This window comes from Thermobia domestica, chromosome 13 (genome assembly GCF_964235325.1).
Source record: "Thermobia domestica chromosome 13, izTheDome1.hap1.1, whole genome shotgun sequence".
Taxonomy (NCBI): domain Eukaryota; kingdom Metazoa; phylum Arthropoda; class Insecta; order Zygentoma; family Lepismatidae; genus Thermobia; species Thermobia domestica.
The window spans coordinates 25059427-25079548 of record NC_137466.1 but is presented as its reverse complement, the minus strand read 5'-3'; the positions used below and the strand labels follow the sequence as shown (position 1 = coordinate 25079548).

The following is a 20122-nucleotide window of genomic DNA, read 5'->3' as shown; positions in this document are numbered from 1 at the left end:
ATCCCCTTTCTTTTTGTAAACGTTATTTAGAATCGATAAAAGAAAAAGTCAAGAGCTCAAATCCTGATGTTTTTCCATCAACATCAATCATTGCTCATGATTGAGCGTCGAGACCACCTCTTTGCGTCTTAATTATAGTTTTAATGAAGTGTCTCGATCCTATACGGTCATTGGTTTTCCTCAGTCATTCTGCAATGGTAGGCTAGTAATTGTCTTCGACTACCCAGTATAACAGCTGCTTTTCTTCCTCGTGATCCTTTGCCTCGACGATGGCCTCCTCTAGATTTTTTCCAAGTTGCCTCACAATGTACCCAAAAAACTACCGTATGCGATGAGAAAGATGTTTAGGTATTTTAGTTTGTTGAGTATATATTCATTTGATCGTTTGGTCGCCTGTGGTACTCGAAACATTCTACGCCAGCATTACATCTCGAAAGAATCTTTTTTCTATTACTAACCTTGATGGTCTATGTCTCTAATGCGTAGGGCAAGACAGAGAAGACAAGGGGTTTCATTATACGAATCTTTGTAGTATAGGTTATTGTTGGAGTCTTCTGTATTTTATTCGACTTCAAGGCAACACTCCCAGAGCAATTGTTTTCTTTATTTCTCTCATAGTCTCCAGTATGACTGATGGTTGACTTAATATACACGAGATCATCAGCTACATCTAATTTACTCAAACACCTTATATTTTCACCCTGTGTTGATGTATCAGTTACCGTGAATTTACACTGACTTTGGTTAATTTGCAGCCTATATTCTTTACTCACGCTATGAACCCTCTGTCATATGTGATAACTCTTCTTTACAGCTAATTATCGGGATAGGGTCATCTACAAGCACAAATTATTGATTTTCCCTTCATCAATTGAGATACCTTCAGTCATACCATTGGATATCTTAATTATGATATACTCATTGTCAATATAAAGCTGTGGGAGCAAGATACAGCCTGCTTTACACCTCGAGGTAAATTGAAACAAACTGACTGTTCTCCTCCTGTCTTTATAGCCGGAGCGTTTTAATTATATACTGCTGGTATCAACGATATTAGATGATGTGAGACATCAATTTCGTTAAGTAATCAAAAAAGCAGATAATTGCGGGAATACAAAATTCTCTTAACTATCTCTGTTATTTGTCCAGGATTGCCACACACCTGGAAAATCAGGGAATTTGATTTTTATCACGAAAAGTCAGGTAACTTATTAGAAAGTTCTTTAATGTTAGGGAAACAAAGTATATATTCCCTAACTGTATATAGCCGTTTCTGTTATTTGTCCAGGATTGCCACAGACCTGGAAAATCAGGGAATTTGATTTTTATCACGAAAAGTCAGGTAACTTATTGTAAAGTTCTTTAATGTTAGGGAAACAAAGTATATATTCCCTAACGGTATTCCCTATATATAGCCGTTTTCGGTAATGAAGGCAACTTTGAAGTAATGATGAATTAAGTTATATCGAGGTGTGTTGTGCCATGGTTTGTGGTTAGGTTCTTAATTCTGAAATCAGTTGAGCTACAGCATCGTGAATCCCTTAATCTAGACAGAATGTGGCGTCTCTGACTGTCTGAATTGAGATACATACATCTTTTTAAATGACTTCAAAAAAAGGACGAGGTTCTCAATTCGACCTGCTTATATATGTGTGTTGCGCGTATGCTCAGGTATAATTCTTCGACACAGGTGAACCAATTTTATTTATTGTTTGTTTGTTTATTTTTGTGTGCTTGTTTATTTATTTATTTATTTATTGGTTTTAAAGAGTACTATTTTGGTTGTTCCACGTAAATCTTGAGAAGCTAACTGTAATCTTTTGAGCTAGACCCTGAAACTTCTCAATGGCTGACAGTGTTTATCTGTACCATAATTGTGTGTGTTTATGATCACACATAATTTCCACATAGGTGCATTAATTTTGTTGATTTAGTGTTGTTTGAAAAATTACATTCTCGCGGTGGTTTCATATAAATTTCATTAGTATCTGATATGGTAGTCATTGTTGCTAGACCTTGAAACTCCTAACGGTTGATAGTGTTAATATCGTAGGCTAATAAATCGACTTCACGGTGTGCATGCTTGCGTATAACTTCAACACGGAAGTACTGATTTTGATTATTCTTTTCAGTTTCGAAGAGTGTATTTTCTCTCAGGATACATATAAATTTTATCAGGATTTAATGACAATCTTGTAAGTTAGACCGTACCATAGGTATGTTCACGCATAATTCCGTATCCCGTACACCGGTATCTATCTATCTATCTATCTATATATATATATATATATATATATATATATAGTCATGAATGTTTCATAGGCCGACGTCTTTTATAGGAAGTTACTGTCCTACCTTTAGTTTAAGTATAGTATCTAAAGTACTATACCTAAAAGTTAACAAAAATCTGTGGGAACTCTGTTGTCTCATGTTGAGTATCTCTTCTCGCTTCCCCTTTCTTTCCTAGGGGAAGGTGAAGCCTGCTTGTTCCTTAGATATCATTGAGTGAATGTGTGGTTCAAAATCTGAAGGCGTGTTTTGCAGGCAAAGGAAATCAGAGCAGTTGTCCGATAGTTAGTATCTTACTGAGGCTTTCCTATGGATGGGAATAAATATTGTCGTTAGGATTGTATTTGTCTAAATTCTACTTCTCTTTCTCTAACGATTGTGTTCTCGTATCAATAAGGAGAAAAAAACGTTCTATAGTTTTGGTATACAAACACTAGATTTGGGATATAATTAAGAGAATTAAATAAAAGCAAACACATGGTTGAGTTTTAAAAAAAACTGTCTAAGACCTGTCTAAAAACTGTCTAAGCAGTGTGTAAAAATAGTTCCTATTGAAATTTGTAACTCATCATTTGAAATTAAAGCATTAGAAAATTAATTAACTGAATTAGAAAATTCCTCTCGTTTGCTTGTGAAATCTCATACGTATATTCGCTCATAATAGGCGTATGAGTCATAGTGAGAAACCCGTTCTATACCTCGACAGCTTAATAGAAAGGCAGTATTCACTATGCTTTGGTTGCATTTGTCTGTGCTTCACTGTTGCACAAGTTTTCACTGTTACTGTCAATACAATGTGCATTACAAGAAATGTCTGTAAAGAAACTCTTAGTAATTTTCTTCTGTACTTGTGAGAAGTGTGGTTTGGCAGTGCTTTTGCGGTAGCAGGGCCATTGGTGCATTAATGCCTTTTAGACTCGGGTCACAAGTCGAAGGTAAGTTCACTGTTCGCGTGGCAATGTACTTTCATCCCTTGAACGGGGTTCCGGTCTTTACATCCAAGATTCGATCTCAGTTCTTCGTTCTGCACTGCTTCATCAAAACTCCAAACTCCACCTCAAGAGAGCTTCGTTCTAAGATTTTTCTTAGTGCTTGGTGTGGTTGTTTCCCATCTCTATATGACCTAGATTATCCTTGTGTACCTGGGGATGCTTAGTGTAGAAATATTCCATAGTGATTGCCTCCTATAGATTTTGCCAATATAATATGGTTGACATCCATCGTCTCAGCATTTTCTCACTGCTGGGATGGATTTTTACGAGCAAGTGAATTTTGAATTTACTCTGTGCTTGAAAACATCATTGGGAAGCTACTCAGATCTTCAATCCCGCCTGACAAGCTGTTTTTGTAGGCTTTATTTTGTGTCTTATTTTATTATCAGAATGAGAAAAGAAACAATAATAATAATAATAATAATAATTTTAGAAAACGTATATGAAAGATTGTATCATTATTCTTCGTTGATATCTATTTTCAGATAACTGCTTCTGTTTGAATACTGCTTGTTTTTTCTTTTAAGTCTACTTAGCTTCTACGGTAAAAATCTATCCTTTGTTCAGATCTTATTACACAATATTAGAAATGTTTCAACACCTTCCTCACCTACTTCTCTAAACATTTTATCTGTTATACACTATTGTGTCCACATCTGGTACTTCATTACCTCTTTAAGTGTCAAATGGTATTTTCTGTTTCACTGTTTTTCGGATGAAATCTAATTTCATTATACTTTTGTATTTATCTTTTCCGTTTTAATGTAGTTTACTTTTGATATATTCACTTTACAAAGAGTATGGGGCAATCCAAATGAAATTGACCAATTTCCAGGTCAAAACTTGCTAACAAAATTTATTTATTTTTTTAATTTTTTACCTAAGATTGTACCACATTCAAGGAGTTAACTGGTATTCATTTATTTTTTAACCGCGCAGGTTTGTTTGTAGCGGCCATTTTGTATAGGCGCGTGTGCGTATTTTGCTCGGAACGTTGTAACTTTTTAGGTTTTAAAGATAGTGAGTTCAGACCAAAACCATATGAAAGTTAATAGAATGGACAACATTCAGTGTTCTGTGCACATTGAGACGTAGTTCAGAACGTTGAAAGAAAGAGCTCTGAACATTGCGGTTGGAAACCTAGAAATGGCCATTTTGGAATGTTCATTTTGAAACGAAATTTGGCTTCTGATCTAGTATTATATTAAGCAAACGGTACCTATATGTAAAGTCTGTTACGAATCCACTGCTCCAACTTCTTTCCGTAATCGTCTATTGCGTTCAATTTTTTACGTTGCTGTACAGTCCTTTTCGAAATCGGTCATACCACCGTGGATGGGGATGTTCCCTAGGTTCCCTCTTATCCTGTGGTGGGGCGCGGTGGCTCAGTGGTAGAGCATTCACCTCCGGTGCTTGGGGTCTCTGGTTCGATCCCAGCTCGCGCCGTGTGGACTTTGTGGTGGACAAATACCGTGCTCGTGGGTTTTCTCGGGGTTCTCCCACTTTCTTCATTCCACCATTTCACTCATCTCTCATCATCACCGTCTCCTTTAGCCTAACCGGCATAATCGTGGGACGTAAAATTTAAAGATTTCATTTCATTTTTTTCTTATCCTGTGGTATACAGTCAAGAATTATTTGTGCCCATCAATCGTTCTTTCTTCTGTTCTCTTACAACGTGTGGCACATTGTCACATCAGTGAATGTATTTTAGCGATAATATCTGTCGTCCTCTTAATCCATGAAATTCTTTGCCTTTGCGGTTTACTGCTGATCTCCATTATGTGTTTTGTAATCTGCAGATAATAAGTAACTAATTATGTTAAACAATACTCATATGTCAAAAGAGATTAGCTTCCTCATTGCTCACGTTCCTTCGGTGCGGGAATCCATGGTCTATTTCCGATGCAAACTTATGTAGCGTAAATCTCACTTTAATTTGTAGGCACGGCGCGAAATATTTCAGCTTCGTAATAGGAATTTTGCCTTTATTTTGAAAAAAAAAAAAGAAGAAGAAGAAGAAGAAAACCTCGCAGATCTAGCGACTACGGAGAGTCAGAACTGAAATTTCGTGCCATGTCTCACGTTTCTTCGTGCTAAACGGCACCTTGAACTTTAAATCGATCTACCGTTTATGTAAAATTTTCCGTTTGAGATATACCATTATATATTATATATTTATTTCCGCAGGGCAACGTTTTAATCTTTGTTGGTTCCATGCGTAGTTCTTTGAATTTGACAACTATTTGAGAACGCATATCATAAGGAAAAAAGGGCTTTTTTTTCTTTGTTATTTGTATCATCTACGGGTAAAGTTTGATAAATCTGCAGCAGTAGCACTAGAGAGAGATAATTAAAATTGTAAATAAAAAGAAATGAAAGAAAAACTTAAATCTCCAAATAAGATCACACCAATTTTCTAAGTGAACATTATATGCATGTACATTAAAAAAAGGCTGTTATAATTTCAATTTTAAATCTTCTTTACTCAACTGACTTTACACACACACATGTGAGAGTGTCTGATTATTTCCTCATACAATTGGACTTTTATTTTTAAATGTATACCTACTTGTGCCGAAGAAACTTAATATAGTGTTTGATGAAAACTATAATAATATAATTATGAAACTGATAACAGCGCGTGATAAAATAATGGTAAGTTTTATAAATATGATAATCTGATAATTTTGTGTGTTATTTGTATAGAAATGTGTGTGCTGTACAGAGAATAATTTTGTTGCCCCTTCTAATTTTTTTTAAATCTTATCTTACAGGTTAGAACATGTATAACAAATAATATCCTCTAATTCAGAGAAAGCAAACAGTTGTTTTGCCTTTCGACTTTGCTCCAGATTATCATCTGTTTTATAGGTCTTGTTAATAATGCTAAGCAAGCTTGAGTTTCTATTTATATACAATAAAAACTGAAGGGAAGAAGTAAAAGTATTATTTTGTTGTTCCAATACTAAAAATGGAATCCAAGGATCAAGCAGTGGCCGTTCCATTCGATTCTGGTATTATAATTAAACAGGAACCTATTGATGTAGAATGTGTAGAAGATGGTGTTTTGTATATTATTGAGCCAATAGAACATCCACGTAACAATGGGGACGTGGATCACAACATAAAGACCGAATTTAATCCTATAAAGTTTCTGGGAACTATGCCAATCATGAATAATATGGACACTGCAAAACAGAATGAGGAACAAGGATATGAAAGTGATTCCAGTTTTGTGGAAGAAGTTGTGTTTAATATATCTATCGAAGGCGATGAAGATGGCGAAGAGGCTGTCGTCGTAACAGGTTGTATTGGTGGCTTAGAAAATTCAGAGAACTCGAATGACATTGATGGCTCAGTGACTCAGGTGCAGTCGACAGATGTTGATCAAAAACGAAATAGTGACGCTGAGGCCGGTAAGGAAATAGTTCAACTGTCAAGCAGCTATGACGCAGAGGAAAATGGTATAATTGAGGAGGAATTAGATACAGGGTATGTAGTTGGATAGTTTTCACTAGTATTCAACATATTCAGTGTAGTAGGTTTTCTTCTTTATTCACAAAAATTTTGGTTATCTGTAGTTGTTGCAATACTGAAAATTTTAGTTGAATTGCGTACTATAAAAGTACAGGAATGGCCAAATAAAAAGGTGTCTAGTTTTAAAAGTGTATGATAAGGAGGATGTGAAATAGTGAGTGACTAAGGTATCTGTGACAAGACAACCTACAAAATCAAGGTCATGTGTCTAATATCATGGTTATGAAGCAGCAAGCGTGGTAAATGATTCTGTCAATAAACTTGCTGTCCGCTCGGCCCTTCATCTATTTAGTTAAGTCGGGGAGGAGTAATGGCATTTCAATTGAAGAACACTTCTAATAGTAATTAAAAAGCTGTGATATGGTACCTAACCGCGAAGTATTATGGCGATTGATATTCATCAGAAGATACAGATATTGGACAAAATAACAAACTTGTCAAAAGTGGAACATATTTTTATTGTGCCTGGCAACTCGAAGCACTGTATAAATGAACCGTCTCTTGTTTGTTGCAGGTAGTATGACTTGTGCAATACTACCTGAGTGAGTATGGCTGTGGACGTTATGCTAGTGTAGTGAGTGACCAGTATGCCCAACCTGACGAAGTTTCAAAGAAGTCTAATTGTTGGTACCCGTCTAGCTGGAATATTGTTGAGCAAAATAACGACGTTATACAGTGTAACACAAGGCTGGTCTCGAAAGTCATGACTGCATACATACACAGTGCACGGTAAAGCAGGGTCGGCGACGCACAATAGTGATCAAAAGCTGAAGCTAGGATAGGGACCCCCAGTCCTCAAGCGTATTGTAACAAGGCCGAAGAAAACAATGGCTGAAAAAGTGACTACAGAATTTAATCAGCATATTTACACGCCAGTATTATCCAAAACATTGAGTTGGAAATTGCATAAAATGGATATCCATGAACGTGTGCTATTCCCAAGCCCTTAATGCGCAAAGACTACGTGCATGGTGTAATTCCCACAAAAACTAGATGTTGGATGACTAGCAGCAGTCGTTTTTTCGGACGAATCAACCTTTAACCTCTTTTCCAGACTGGAGGCATGGACTCCTAAAGCATACGATGTGGACTGTCTCTGCCTGACTGTCAAACATGGCGGCGGCTTTATTACGGTCTGGGTCGCTATAGCATGGTATTTTTCAGCCTTCCTTGTTCCATTGCATGCTCAGGTCACAGGAGCAGTGTATAGACAACTATTGGGAAACCAGATGCACCCAATGGTGCAAACTTTACCTCCAGACCGGAATGCCATATTCAGGTATGATAATGCTCCCATTCACATCGCTAACTTGTTCAAGAGCATGCTGATGAGGTACAACATCTTCCCTGGTCCACTGCGTTTCCCAGACTGGAATAGCGTCTAGCCTCCGTGGTTTTTGGGAAACAGGATTTGAAGTCGATATGTACCTCATTCGTCTCTATCTGAGCTGGAGCTGCAAGCACAATTTCAAATTCCACACACTACTATTCTGTATTTATGTCGGTCTTTTCCGTTTATAATTCAAGCTGCATTGCGCGTTGAAGGTGGACCAATGTTGTATTAATTTTAAATGTTCCGATTTTCACACGTGTTTGTATTATTTTGTCCAATACTGTAGCTGCCATACATAGAAATGTGTCAGGGAAACTGTCACAAGTGATGACTATTGTTGGGCTTGGGGCCTATTTCTCCAAACAATTCCATTACGAGCTACGAGTATAAATTTCACAAATTGTTGTAGGTCTGTTTCTCAAGAATTCACAACTACTTGTGGGCAGAGCATTGTTTTCAGTAATCATTCGAATAAGGCAATGGAATTGAGTACTTTGAAAATAATAAGGGAATAAAAAGCGTTCCTCTGGTAATTTGATAGAAACATAAAGCAAGTTTATGGACAGAAATATTGAAGGTATCCACCCAAGCTAATAGACTCATCGCAGGACTCAGTGGCATGATCGGGGCCGCGGTGGCTCAGTGGTAGAGCGTTCACCTCTGGTGCTTGGGGTCCCGGGTTCGATCCCCGCCTCCAAGTGAACTTTGTGGTGGACAAACACCGTGTGCGTGGGTTTTCTCGGGGTTCTCCCGTTTCCTCCCACTTTCTGCATTCCACCATTTCATTCATTACTCATCATCACCGTCTCCTTTAGCTTAACTGGCATAACCGTGGGACGTAAAACTCAAAGATTTCATTTCATTTTCGGTGGCATGATCCTGTAATGTTGTCTTCTTGGAGGTGGGGAACTTACTATGTTGTGAAGGCTGATTTTCGTGATGGTCTATGCACCTGGCTGTGCTTCAGAGTCCATGTTAATGGGAAGCCTCATCCTTCGTAACCTAGGTGTTGCATATGGAAGCTCTGGTCTAACACATAGTGATAATGGTAATCTTTCGTGTACACTAAGCCTGAATTGTTTATCAAATAGGTACATATTTTCTATAAATGTATTACACACACGTTGCTTATAAACTCGTGCTCATTAGATTCAGTCACTTGACCACATCTTACGCTAGATTTGAGATTGTTTGCTTTCAAGTGACGGTAGAGAACAGAGTATTGTGATCGCAAAAATATCGAAATTACAGTATCATGTTTCATGGCTTGCTTCATGCAGAAAGATGACATGTGAATCTTCATTTGTCACGAAACACACATACACGCTTAGTGATGATACCGTCAAAGTATTGGGACCAAATTAAACTTGATAAGAATCTGCCATGTATTTTGAAAACTTTCTTTCTATCTCAAAACTTAGGTTGGTTTACTGAAATGTAACAATCGAAATTCCGTTATTCCGAAGTTCTTAACGATTTTTAAATATTTTCTTAAGTCGATATTTACCATAATATGCTCTGACATAAATAAGAAGAAATAGTTTAGTCTTGGAGTTGAGTATGTGATAAATAATTTCTAAAAATATTCTGAATTAAGATGATTTTTTTCGGTCAGTTTTCTTCAAATCTGCAAAGGTGATTGTATGCATATTTTATAAATACCACTAATTACCCTACAATATTGGAGAAAGAATTCCTCTTGGAAATATCCAAAGGGTAGTTTACTCGTAAGAGATTTCTTTTGTATTTTATAATTTTCTTAGAAATTACTGAGGTATTTTAATATCTCATCACATGTATTTAATGAACAGCCGTACAATATGGTATATTTCTCTTGAGAAAATTCACAAAAAGTATTTTACCAAAGTAGGGTGAGTTTCCTAAAGATGCCTGTTATAATTTTGTTTACATTTCATAAATACATACATACTTCAGTAATAATTAAAGCATGGCATGATATAATTTAAAAAGTAGGAGCGAGAAAGTTCAGTATGGTAGTCCATACTAAGATGTTTATACTTGGGAAATTCCAATATGTTGTGGGTATGTATTACTCAAACATACTAGACCACACTAGTATCTTGTAAAATAGAATCACTGATAAAGCATGTCACGTGTTCTAGTAACACTAATTCACAGATTTGTAGGTAGTATTTACTCTTGTAGGTCCGAGAAACACACACATTTTCTTGTAGATTAATGTCACAGGTGTACGAATAAGTATTACTAATCTAGTGGTTTTGAGAATAAGTCCCAAAGGTCGTGAACTCTTGTAATGATGGTCAGATATGCAGTATCGTCACTCTTGAATTTCTTGCGTGGATTAAAGAATGCATAATGGCAAATTGCAGGATTACGGTATGTTCGCAGGGACAGTTTGCTCAGTTACGGGGCTATGTGGACAATTGTACTGGAATTCTGCTGTGATCATTACTGAATGCGCAATCTGATACATGAATAATCTGTGTACTGTAATACTTGGTATCATAGATGTTCATTTTACTTCGACCTCACTCACCCTCGCCCTCGCGAATGGAATTGTCCATTGCCCTCGCGCGCCCTCACCCTCGCTGTAGAAACTTGTCCTCGCCCTCGCGGCCAAAACTTGCCCTCGCGCACCCTCGCCCTCGCCATCGAAGCTTGTCCTCGCCATCGAAGCTTCTCCTCGCCCTCGCACACCCTCACCCTTTTCGTCGAAGCTTTTCCTCGCCCTCATATCATTGAGGGTGAGGAGGCCTCGAGAGGGCCCCCTTCGTGAGGATCAGAGCATCAATTATTCAACCTATTTGTTGAATTATTTCCTTATCGTCAGTGGCGGATCCAGGGGAGGCGATCGGGGCGATCGCTCCCCCCCAGAAGAGGAAACTTCTTTATTTTATATATACAAATAAAACGCATACCAGAGTTTGGAGCTCTTAAAAGTAGCTCTAAGTAGCAGCATTACAACCCACCACCCCCACCAGAAGTCTAGGGTTCGAGTCGAGTCGAGACAGAATTTTCCTGACAAAATTCGAGTCGAGATACAGCTCTTCCAATAGAAAAATATATATTTTTCGAGTCGAGACATCACTTTTACAGCACATTTTCGAGTCGAGACAGTCTCAAATCTTGTCTCGTGCACATCCCTACAGAAGTCCGTCCTCGATCCGCCCTTGCTTAACATACGTCCTAAAGAAAGGAAACTAAACATATCATCGTATAACTTACTGTGGAACACCTAAAATGGAACAACTGTTACAATGGAGATCTCGGTCGATAGTGACGTTTACATAATTTATCAACAGTATCCAATGCCTTTACTTCAAAATGTTCCTTGAACTACGATGCAAGCATAAGTATTCAGCCACACAAGGGCGGCTCTCATGAAGGTGAGGGTGAAATCAAGGTTTGATGACTGGCGGTAGAGTGACTGCCGCGGACTATCTGTCAGAATTTGACAGTCAACACGTTGGCCATCCCTGATGTATGTAGCGTAACTGAGGAATTTGAACAAATTCAAAGGGAAAGATCTAAAGAGCTTAATTTTGAAACGCCGTCAGCAAACAAATAAAATACTTCAGAACACTTATTATCATTCTATGAACCTTAATACATACAAAAACTTTATATTTCCAAATGAAACTATATAGCGACATTAATGGGTCATTTCAAAAGAGTGGGGGGGGGGGGTAACTGTCCCCCTTTGCCCCCCCATATCGCCGCCCATGCTATGATGTGTGCCACATTTGTGCGAAATTAATAATAATATGATTAAACTGTTTACCCCCAACAAAATCCTGCTCGTTTTGCTGAAGTGGCTTTTCCTAAGTTTTATATGTTTCATATATTCTACAGTTTTTTCAGGCCTTTTTTTTTAATTTGTCCAAATTTATATTTCTTCTTTTACCACACAATCGTTCAATACTTGCACTATAATATTTACAATCAGTATATCATCCTGTAACGTATTTTATTCCTAATAAAAATCATTGAACAACACAACATACAAACCCTATCTCACTGGCTTGCACGCGAACCTTTAGTGCATGGGGTCCTGGGGACAATTCCGAGTGGGAGAACATTGAGCGACAGTGGATCGAATTCCGCGTTAAACCTATAGGTCCACTTCTCATATAGCCTCGCCGACGAAAGAGGACGCTAAACGGCAATCAGTCAACAGTTGCAAATTTCGGCTGCATAAACAACTTATGTCTTGTGGAACTTATTAAATTTATTTTGTTAAAGCAGCTCTTTTAACAAAATTTCAGTATTAACGTGTCAGATATTTCTATTTAAGGACAAGAAAAAACATATTATTTATTTTGTAACTAAATGATAGCTCTACCCCACGTAGATTATAAAAGCAGAAACAATGAAAATCGATACAATAGTGACTGACATTATTTTAACAAATATCGATTCAGATAATAGTTTGGGCTGTCACAAAACTATGAAAAGTTAAAAATTCCGATTAATTGTAACAACTTCATCAGTGGTGGACATTGGAGGAGGATGTATGCTATTAATCAGCCCATTTCATGGGCATCCAAACTCACGAGCCCAACGCTCGCTAGCTCGGCATTCGCGCTCAACCGTTCTCGGGTTCAATAATTAAGCGCTACCCCGAGCGCCAATGAAATAAGTCAGCGTGAGTCCAACTGAGGGAAGTGAGCCCGAGCACGATTCCCAAAGGAATAAATGAGCGAGAGCCCAGTTGAAAAAAATGAGCCCGAGTCCGAGAGAGTTCAGAGCAAAATGGCCATCTATGAACCAAAGTCATTCATTCCATCAAGTCTTTCTCCATCTGATCTACTACATTCTGATGGTTCTCTCATTGATTGTGTTTGTTCAGATATCAGCGCTCTTGTCATTTACTGCTGAATGACGTGAGTGACTGTCTGTCTGTCTACCAACACTCTTTAAACATGACAGTGTAGTAGACACTTCTTATCTAAAACGTCTCCAACACAGGGAGGGCAACAATGAGGCACACTTACTTCTTAATGTAGCGCTATTTCTACCCGGAAACTTTCATGGGAAAAATCAAATATTATTCTTATTTGCATTATTGTTTTTAATAATTATGTACGTACACACGAGAAATTGTCTACTGCAATTAATTGAAAGGAAAAATACGATTAATGTATAACCTTGCTATGACACTAACTTTTCATCTAGGGGACATGGCAGATGATATTTTAAATTTTGCCTCTCTCCAAAAGAGGTCAAACAGCAAACTCCAAAACAGTTGCTTTTAAGGAAGCTTGTCCTCCTCCCTCGCGTGCCCTCGTTCTCCTGAAGGAAGTTGTCTCTAGCCATCGTGCACCCTCGCTCCCGCAGTAACACTTGGCCCTCACCCTCGTTCACCCTCGCCCTCTTCGTCGAAGCTTGTCCTCGCCCTCGCGCATCCTCACCCTCGCTGCCGAAACTTGTCCTCACCCTCTTCGTCGAAGGTTTTCCTCGCCCTCGCGCACCCTCACCCTCACCATCGTAGCTTGTCCTCGCCCTCGCTGCCGAAACTTGTCCTCGCCCTCGCGCACCCTCGCCCTCTTCGTCGAAGCTTTTCCTCACCCTCGCCATCGAAGCTTTTCCTCACCCTCGCCATCGAAGCTTGTCCTCGCCCTCGCTGCCGAAACTTGTCCTCGCCCACCCTCACCCTCTTCGTCGAAGCTTTCCCTCGCACTCGCGGCCAAAACTTGTCCTCGCCCTCCCTCGCGTCACTGTGGGCGAGGGAACTTGAGGGTGAGGATGCCATCGAGAGGGCCACCCTCGCGAGGGTGAACATCTCTGCTTGGTATGGTATCATACTGATTTGGTTTTCCTCGTAATAGCCGGTAAAACCCATTCCTATCATTACAAACTCCAGCCAGCATTTTGAGCATGAACATTCATAGCTTTGGTAGCACTTGGGAAGATGTAATTATCTTCTTCGTTTCGCAGACACTTTTTTTTTTATCAGGCGCTGATCCTTTAGTACAGGCCTACCGTCAGCAATGCAGTATACGATTAGACATTTTAATGACTGTGTGGAACGATTAAGTACGAAACACCAAGAAATGTGAGCACTGGTGTGATGTTTCCCACAATAACGCTCGGCCACATGTGTGTCGGATACGCTCTTCGTCATTTCTTCTTTTCTTTCGAACGTGTTCCTTCCTATAGTTGACACTTACCTCCGTGTAATTTTCCTTTTCTTATCCAAGAAACTTCGCTAAAGATCACCGTCTTGGACCATACGTCGAGCTCCGCGTTTGGTGCTTCTCACAGCGTAAAACATTTTTTCTGCAGGACATATGCGCACTGCCACAATTAAACACGTGACTGCAGGCATAGGGTATGTCTAAGTGATTGTTGGAGATAGTTCCTTTTCATTTGGCCAATCCTCGTACAGATGTCATAAATTGTTGTAACATTCTTGAGTTCAGAGGTATTTAGATTATACTTTATTCAATTTATTAACATGATTATTCTCCAGCTTCTTGTCTATCAAAAGTTGAAATCGGAAAATCAACAGGTTTTGAACGGCTTGTTAAATGGTTTACGATGCGAGACCGTCATACATGTACCAATCACAGATTCAAACTCCATCTAGGACATGAATGCTTATTTAATCATCATTTAATTTTCGTTTGATCATCATACTTCGATTCCCATCGCCTTCTTTAGACAATAAGTGAGAGCCACGGGACGTTAAACTGAAATTAATAAATAAACACACAAAACTAAGTTGAACATAATTGGTTGCGTAGAACTTGCCAACTAAGAGCGTAATGATATAATGTGACTATTATGAGAATATATCACAGGCCACTACATTTTGAATAAAGAAGATAGCTTGGTTTCCTCACGCAATCCGTCATTCGAAGTCGAACTTCGGTTGCCTCTCATTCCCAGTGTATAAACGTAGTAAACAGAGCTAAGTACAGGGTGTCCAATATACAATGCAACCCGGAGTTTGGGATAGTAGAACTTTTCAACCTGAAGTGAGACACGAATAATGGTTATACCAAAATGAAGCCTTGTTCATGTATATATTTTTAAACTAGGAAGCTACGATCGAAGTACAATAGGAACCACACAATGTTGCCAGATGTAACCGAAGGTGTAATTTATTTATTTTTTTATTATTTTTTTTATTTATTTTTATTTTATTTATTTATTTATTTTTTTTTTTTTTTGCAAAACATATAAATTGATTCATAACTCGTACGTATGGATGTTCTGTCGTTAATTTCAGTTTGTTTAGTTAGAGTAGCTTGGAAACTATAGAGCAGAAAAAATAATTTTTCATTTCTACCGATAGCTAATCGGATGAGGCCTCTGTAAGAGGGAACTAGGGAAATCGTAGTTTTCATAAATTAACACTTTGAATTGGCAATTTTTCTGATGTTTCAGTGCATCAAAAGGTGTGTTAAGGATCTCTACATTATGCAGTTCCTGAAAACAATGAAAAACAAATTTTGAAATTATCATGATAAAACGTTTACTTACATGCACCCGGCAACACTGCTACTATCAGAAATAAGTTACCAGCTCTACAGCGGATGCTGGGAGTGTTCCTGTTTTGATTCGAACACTGGTTCACACGTTACACCAGGTTGGTGGCAACTTTACGAAGATTAGAAGTGTTAATGTTCTCAATGGCACTGCGAGTGTTCGTTTCCAGGTCTTGAATAGTTATTGTATACCTCTTGCTTTAAGTAGCCCCATAGGAATGAATAGCAGTGTTGCCGTGTGCATGTAAGTAAAAATTTTATCATGATAATTTTAAAGTTTGTTTTTCCATTGTTTTCAGGAATTGCATAATGTAGACAGATCCTTAACACACCTTTTGATGCGCTGAAACATCAGCAGGGTTGCCAATTCAGAGTGTTAATTTATGAAAACTACGATATTTTTTTTTACTGTTCCATAGTTTCCAAGCTACTCCAACTAAACAAAACTGAAAATTAACGGCAGAACATCCATACATATGAGTTATGAGTCAATTTACATATTTTGCAAAAAAATTGATTTACACCTTCGGTTACATCTGGCAACATTGTGTGGTTCCTAGTGTACTTCAATCGTTGCTTCCTAGTTTAAAAATATATACATGAACAAGGCTTCATTTTGGTATAACCATTATTTGTGTATCACTTCAGGTTCAAAAGTTCTACTATCCCAAACTCCGGGTTGCATTGTATATTGGACACCCTGCAGTTTAAATAATTCATCTTTTGGATATTGAGATATCACATGTACTCATCGCAATCTACGGAAGAAAATATTAATAGATTTTGATATACATTGAATGGAAGTGTAAAACCCAATTATTCGCCTAATAGCTCTTGAATACCCCTTCCGATACTCCGATTTCCTTTCAGATAGCTAATAGTTGTATATTGCTAAACAGAACACATTCTACTTTATGCGTAAATTCTTGACCCGCTTTTGATAGCTATACTACTGGTACAAAAATCTAGATGACCTTCCACATTGTTAAGTCAAAAAAAAAAAAAAAGCCTAAATTCCTTCCAATTCCAACAGGTGTACGTACATACAGGGAAATGCATTTTCTCTATATTTTGTCAAGAGAGGGCATTATATAAGACAAATAGACCATCTGGAAGATACCACAGAATAACTAATTTCACACCAAGGCATGTATCAAATTAAATCTGCTATTTTTAAATTGATGTAGTACCTTTATTACGCATTGTACAAGTTTATGTTTTACATGTATTGATAGTGTGTACATTAACTTATAAATTGATATACTTTTCATTGTTTTATGTTGATACAGCAATGAATGAAAAAGCTCGCCGTCAACGAGTAGTCGACAAATGGCTCCAAAATCCTTGTCGCCGGTGGAGTTTGATTGCGAAAGACCTGAAAATGCCGCGCAGAACTGTCCAAAGCATACAGACACAGTACATTACCACTCAGTCGATCGAACGACAACCACACAATCGAAATGCTTACTGCCCACGTGACCCTCGACTTCACAAAAGGATTGTGAGTGCCATAAAGAAGAATCTTAGTACTTCGGTCTGGGATGTTTCCAGGAAGTGCAACACAAGCGTCAGCGTGGTGCAGAGATCGAAGCAACGCGAAGGTAATAGGACATACAAAAAACAGAAGGTGCCAAGAGTTTCAGAAAATCAGCGCACCGTCATCACATCACGTGCTCGCAAAGTCTATGACTGCCTCGGACATGAAGATCGCCACATCATTATGGACGACGAAACCTACGTCAAGGCCGACTTTTCAGCGCTTCCTGGCCAACAATTCTATACTGTCTCACCTGGACAGCATCTCCCACGATCCGAAACAACAGTCGCAAATTCGACGAGAAATATCCTGTGTGGCAGGCGATCTGCGAGTGCGGAGAAAGGAGTTCAGTTTTTGTCACGAAGGGTATGTTCAAGAGTGCTTGCAGAAGCGACTGCTGCCACTAATTCGACAGCACGATGTCCCCACTATATTCTGGTCTGATCTCGCCCCAGCCCACTACGCCAAAGTGACGATAGAGTGTATGAAGAACAACGGGATCTAATTTGTCGAAAAAGTCATGAACCCACCTAACGTCCCGCAGTGCAGGCCTATCGAGCGTTATTGGGCGCGAGTGAAAGGCGTTTTGAGGAAGACAGGTAAGGCTACGAAAACCGTTCAGGAGTTTCAGCGAAAGTGGATTGCTGCTGCCAGGACGATCAAAAAAGTGTCTGTCGAAATCCTCATGAAGGGAATCCGCAAGAAGCTACGCCATGAATACAATCCGTGAACTCTTCGCATTGTTTTTTTGAGCATACTTTAAGTCAATATACTTGCTCTCAATAAATGTAAAACAGAAACTTGTAGGATGCGTAATAAAGGTACTACATCAATTTAAAAATGGCAGATTTAATTCGGTACATGCCTTAATCAAATTTAGCTTTTCTTCGCAGCGCAAATGAAAGAATAACTGTGTGAAAAAACATGATCTTTGTGACATTTAGACTACTAATAAAAATATAGATGTTGTCGATATTACCTTATCTTTCGTTCTGAAGAGTGGAGGCTTGCCACACACCCACGAGAGTTTGTAGGTGACAGCACCATCCATACTCCAGTCAGCTGACAAGGTACACTGCTAGTGTGCACTTGCAACAGCTGAGGCTGTCAGAAATGCATACGTATGCTATATTTTTTTTCGAGCAAATAAATTCTATCACACAACAAAAAACAGCTTTATGAATAATATTCGAAAGGTATATTTCAGTCCTCTTTTGCCCGTAGGATAAATGTTTAAATGGAAATGAAGTGATAAACTAGCTCCACCTAAGTATTAAATATGTTCAAAAATTATTTCAAACAGTGCAGTTGTTTTTCGTTTTGAAAACTTGAAACCCTGCTTCTCTTCAAAACACACTCAAGATATGCATTTCAGTCAAAGTGCAGTGATAACCCAGGTTGACCCAAGCAGGGTTGGCAAAAACCATGGTTTTTATTGAAAAAAAAAAAAAACAGGTTTTTTGGTTTAAACCAGGTTTTCTTGGTTTAAATAATTTGCTCTATGTATTCATATCATATATGGACAGAAATAAGTTTGTTTCGCCTTGGTGTTATTATGCAACAACCGGGTTATGCTGGAAGGGGTCACATAAGCTTAAAGCGGAATCCAAACCGCTTCTAGACTTACATCCGAGAGAAATTGTCCTCCATTTGAACTCGGAACCAGGACTAATTGGCCACAAATGCGATACGTCTGCCGGCTCAATCACGAAGGACTCTTGATAAAAAATACGTTGCACTGATCTTTACATACTTGTTAATGTAATTGTCAAGAGTCGTTTCAGAAGGACAAAAAGGTGCACAAGTGAAACCATTATACAGAATTCCATATGGTCAATTTCAAAGTACTACAGAGTACAGAAGAACTAACTTAGTCCAAGTTAGTTAACAACGACTTTTATTAGTCCAAGTTAAAGAAATACAACGAGTTAATTTGCATATCAGTAAGAAAAGTGAATAAAAATAAGAATTATTTGAGTCCACTTTGGCTCAGACTCATTTATACATAAATAGATACCAAAGATACTTCTCATTTCACTAAATGTCTCTCTTGAGATTTGTATGACCCCCCCCCCCCCAACACACACACAAAAGTACGGCATTTCGATGTATTTTATCAATAGTAAACATTACTGAAACGAAACAATATTTAGAATATTTCTTTGATTGCAATTACATAACAATAATAACAAACTATAATAATAATGATCACAAAACAATCATTCATAAACTTATATATATATATATATATATATATATAAGTTGATTTTGTAGTATAATCTCTTTGAGTAATGAATGGGGAATTTAGTATGAATATAATACGAATAATATACGGGAGTGAAACGTGATAACCCATAAATGTGTGTTCATCAAGATTTTACAAACACTTACACTTTTACGAACACTTTTCGTTTTTTGGTTTAAACCAGTTCTTTTTTTTTAAAACAGCTGGTTTAAACCAGCCAACCCTGGACCCAAGTGTTAATTATTTCAAAAAATTCATTGTAAACAGTTTCGTTAACGTTCCAATTTAATGTATACAGAATGGGTAATTAAAATAACATACTCCCCATCCCTTCTCAGAAGCGTAATTTTCCAAGACGCTCGGACATGTGTCTGTTTATTTGTAATGGGAAGTTTATTTATCTCATTCATCTCTTTATCTTGAAGATCTTCCGAGATAAATTTTTTTGGAATAAAATTTTGGAGAGATTCGAATCAAAACGACACGATTAAAAATAAAAGTTCGAGGTAGATACTAACTATGTTCTAAGATCCATTTCAAATGTTTCAACGTGTGGATTTGTATAGCGGAGAAATATTAAGATTATTCATGGCTTTGGATTAATTGTTTTAACAAAAGAGACACTGACCAAAGCTTAAAACTTTATTTTAAATTATAATTTGTAACTGTTTCGGATATCTAGCATATCCTTCTTCAGACACGATCGAAATT

General features: G+C 37.9%; 1 protein-coding gene across 2 annotated transcripts in view; it reads left to right on the top strand.

Moving 5' to 3' along the window:
- Nucleotides 1-20122, top strand: part of LOC145668051 (uncharacterized) — an 80422-nt gene that overhangs the window by 38957 nt on the left and 21343 nt on the right. For both annotated transcript variants that reach the window (XM_081735532.1, XM_081735533.1), the window contains one exon: nt 6059-6776. In XM_081735532.1, the coding sequence (XP_081591658.1) occupies nt 6256-6776 (521 nt within the window). In that variant the 5' untranslated portion in view covers nt 6059-6255. The remainder of the gene's footprint in view (nt 1-6058; nt 6777-20122) is intronic.